Source organism: Arachis stenosperma, chromosome 1 (genome assembly GCF_014773155.1).
Source record: "Arachis stenosperma cultivar V10309 chromosome 1, arast.V10309.gnm1.PFL2, whole genome shotgun sequence".
NCBI lineage: Eukaryota > Viridiplantae > Streptophyta > Magnoliopsida > Fabales > Fabaceae > Arachis > Arachis stenosperma.
In genome coordinates, this window is record NC_080377.1 from 85,474,165 (window position 1) to 85,478,569 (window position 4,405).

Genomic DNA, 4,405 nt, shown 5'->3' on the forward strand with positions numbered 1-4,405 from the left:
CAAATCCAGCTTTTATATAAGAGCAAGATTCTATTAATATTTAAAAAATTCAACAGCACGATTGCTTCAGAGTGATCAAGATTGCTTTATCCAACAACAACTAAGAATGTATAATTTTAAAAATTGAACAGAAAATAAAACAATTAACACTTTAACATATAACATTCCCAAAAAATTATAGACTAACCTGACTGAGTGACCAGAGAAGACGACGCTGGAGCTTGGAGGAAGCTGGCTGCTGGAAGGAGAACGACTGACTGAAGATGAAGCTGACTGCTGGAGAGGGAACCGCGAACAACGACGCGGACAGAGACACCGACTGAGACGCCAACGACGAAGAGAAAGATGGTTGCTGCGTCACTGCCGCTACCAGGAAGACGATGGAGAAGACGATGCACCAGATGGTCCCACGGACTAGGTGGAGAAGATGATGCGCCAGACGCCTAATGGAGAAGACAATGAAGATTGGAGAAGCTGGTTGCGTGGTAGGAGGAAGATCTGCCTCCGCTAGGGTTTCTACTTTCTCGGTTTACTCCATGGTTGCGCTATTAGTGAGATAGTATTAGGGTTATGAGTTGGAAAACACATAAAAAGTCATATATATATATATATATATATATATATATATATATATATATATATATATTTAATTATGATCGGGTTCACGGGATGGTTCGGGTTCTGCGTCCCCAAAATCGATACCCGAACCAATCATCAGCAAATGTCATCGGTTTGGTTCGGGTTGGACCCGATTACCCGTCTGTTCCAAAATTAATTTAATTGGTTTGGTTCGGATTCGGACGGGTAATCGGGTACCCGCTACCCATGCTCACCCCTAACTAAATTAGGATATATGATGGTGTTTGCTTCTTTCTTCTCTTCTCTGTTCTGTTTTCTGATATTCATGAGATGAAATGAAATTGTCTCATAAATTTTTTGTTGCTAAATTCAAACAGATTCAGATTTAAAGTTTGTAATTAAAGGGTTATTTCATTAAAATAAAAAAAGACCATAGATTCAACCCCTTTCTCTAAACCTTCTATAACCTTCAGTTACAATAGGTACTTTAACAACACTTTTAAATTTGCATATTTAAGGAATTAAAATATTTTTTAAATTTATATAAATAAAACAGCCACTCAAAAAGGGTGGAATTGAGTATAAAGAATAAATATAAATTTTTATATGAGGTAACACACTTTTTTTTCTGTAAATTTATAAAGGAATTTCAAGTGTTTAAACTACATAATATTTTTAAGATCACTTGATTTAGATAACTTAAAGTGAAAAACGAATAATAATGTACTAATAACTTTTTCAAGGACTTGCAAGTGAATCCCAAACACTTACAACATGCTGTATTTTTCACATCACTTTACAACTAAAATATAAAAAACAATGAAATATAAATAGTTTAAGAAAAAGAAAATACAAATTTGGGTTTTATTCTAATTGGATATGACTTTTTTAACTATGTCTATTCTTTCCAACCAAGGTAATGGAGATTTTTCACCATCTACCAAGGTTTTAGAATGCTTAATAAATCGCTACAAATAATCCCAAACCTCTTAACGCTAATTCTAAAAATTCGAAGTAATCTCAACTTCAATTATAAATTGAACACTTAGATCTCAGAATATTCATATAGTGTATAAAAATCTTATCACTTAGAGAGTCACACTCTAAACCTCGCAAACAAACAAAAAAAATTTAAAGTTCTTCTCTTATGATCTCAAAAAATAAAAAATAAAATATCTTTTATAAGAGTGAATGGTTATAAGTGAAACTCTGTAAATAAACTCAAAATTATTTCTCAATTTGCGATTAAAATCACTTAAAAACTAAATGAATGAAATCAATTTGATACCTCAAGGTTACGAACAAATGGTGCACTTAAACACATCACAAAGATTTATATTTATTGTCTTCCAAATTTTCATAAACGTTGGGAACGAATGGAAGAAACTTCTTGACCAAAACACTGTTACAGTTTTTTTTTTTTTCAATGCACAAGACCGCTCCTTAAAAGTAGTATAGGGATCGATCTATGAAAATCTTAAATTTATACCGCAAAATCATCATACGATATTTCAAGAGTTATTTCATCATCAAAACGAAACTTAAATTTTATCTCTTTCACTCATCAAATAAATTATTATTTATCAAGAATATATACTATGCATGAAACAGATTTATCATAATTTTTAATAATTAAAAAATAACTCATCCATTTAAGTAGAATTACAATATGTTTTAATAATTCCATTAGTTTTATGACTAATTTATATAAGCCGAAATTAAAAATCATACATTATGTTGAAAGTTGAAACTTTGACTATCTAAATTAAAACCGGTCTGCTGGACATATAAAAGGGCGTGCAAATGTGAGCGAGCTTAAAGCAGGAAAAAAAATCTAGAGTGGAGGGATAAGGCAGAAGGAAAGGAAGGATGATGGCACTGTCAGTGAGCAGTGTGGTGAAGAGTCTTTACTTTTCCGGCAACAATGATAACCGCTACAGCCACAGCGCCAGTCACAACCACTCCCTCAAACACAACAAATCACATTTATTTCCAGTTTCGGCCTCTTTAAACCCATCGCCGTACATTCCCAAATCCAAACCCCAACAGCAGCAACAGCTCTACCAGCCCTTCCGACCGCCACCTTCACCACTCCCCTCGCAGTTCGCCACTCTTGACACTGCCGGCCGCATAGAAGTCCTCGCCAACCGCCTCGGCACATGGCACGAGTACGCCCCCCTTATCTCCTCCCTCATCCACGATGGCTTTACCCCTCCTTCAATTGAAGAGCTTACCGGCATATCCGGAGTCGAGCAGAATCGTCTCGTCGTTGCCGCTCAGGTCTGGGAGTCACTCCAGCAGTCAAATTCAGACCCCGACGTCCTCTCCGCCTTCGATACCAGCGGCGCTGAGATTCTATACGAGATCCGCCTCCTCAGCGCCTCCCAACGCTCCGCCGCCGCCCGTTACATAGTCGATAATAAGTTCGACGGAAAGGGCGCTCAGAATCTGGCGCGTGCTATGAAAGATTTTCCTGGCAGAAAAGGGGAAAAGGGGTGGGAGAGTTTCGATTACACTCTCTCCGGAGATTGTCTCTCTTTCATGTATTACCGACAGAGTAGGGAGCACAAGAACCCTTCTGATCAAAGAACTTCTGCCTTGGAACAGGCGCTGAAGGTTGCCGTCACAGAGAAGGCAAAAAATACGGTTCTCGAGGAGTTGAAGGGGAAAGGAGACGGAAATGAAGAGGAAGAGGACGAGGTCGGAAGAGGTGTTCTTGTGCCTGTGGTGAGGTTGAGGTACGGCGAGGTGGCGGAGTCTACCTCGGTTATTGTATTGCCGGTATGCAAGGCAGAGAAGGGAGAAAAGGAAGTTATGGAGGCACCATTTGAGTGTAAGAGTGAGGGTGAGTTTGGGGTTGTGAGAGCGGAGAAGGCGTGGAGGAGGTGGGTGGTTTTGCCCCGGTGGGAGCCGGTGGCTACAGTGGGGAGAGGAGGAGTTGTGATTTCATTTTTGGATGCGAGAATTTTGCCATTGAAGGTGAATAAGTATTATAAGGAGGAGCCAATTTTGGTAGTGGCTGATAGAGAGAATACCGAGGTGATTGCGGATGATGGGTTCTATTTGGCTAAGGTTAATGGTCACGAGGGTTTAATGGTTCATAGGGGTTTGGCACTGAAGGAGGATGGCGTCAAGGAAAGTTTGGGAATGGTTGTATTGGTTATTAGACCCCCTAAGGATGACATTGATGATCAACTCAGTGATGAAGACTGGGACTGATCCATTCATCATGGTTTCAAATTTAAGATTCTGTTGTTGTAATTTTATTCTATTTGTATGCACTTTTTAGATAGATTTAGCTGCATTCTTTTGTTTTCTGATGTGTTTTTACCATATATTTACAAGACAAATAATAAATCAGGATCAATATTAAAAATTTATTAAAATTCATTTTTTTGGCTAATATTTAATTAATAATATTTATAAATATAAATTAAATTTATATTATTAAATTATTAAATTAAAAAAATGAATAATAATTAAAAAAATATTAATAAAAAATAATAAATCCTATTAGCTTATAAAATTTTTTTCAGACAGGTATAATATTTGGCTCATTGATTTGGTAATAGGGATGGTAACGGTACCCATGGCAATAGGACCAACCCCCATTTTTCGTTACTATTTTACAAAACGATGTAAAACTCTCCCGTCCGGCCGTCCCTATCCATGACAGGTTCTCTGCGAATATTTTTAGATTTTTGGATTTTTCATAAAATAAAAAAACTGAAAAAAATTTTCTACATTAATGCAAATCCAATCCACAATATAACATAATTCTCAATATTAATACATAATAATGTACTGAGAATAATGCCTTTAATAA

General features: G+C 36.8%; 1 protein-coding gene across 1 annotated transcript; it reads left to right on the top strand.

Annotated features, from left to right (window-relative positions):
• Window positions 1–2,407: 2,407 nt before the first annotated feature.
• LOC130960356 (rubisco accumulation factor 1.1, chloroplastic-like) lies at window positions 2,408–3,965 on the top strand. Its single transcript, XM_057885740.1, has one exon. It carries the CDS (start codon window positions 2,449–2,451, stop codon window positions 3,796–3,798), a length of 1,350 nt encoding a protein of 449 aa, XP_057741723.1. The 5' UTR covers window positions 2,408–2,448; the 3' UTR covers window positions 3,799–3,965.
• The last annotated feature ends 440 nt before the right edge of the window (window positions 3,966–4,405 follow it).

Bases quoted from the DNA above. Each gene is read 5' to 3' on its own strand.
- LOC130960356 (XM_057885740.1), top strand. From the start codon at position 2,449: ATGATGGCACTGTCAGTGAGCAGTGTGGTGAAGAGTCTTTACTTTTCC.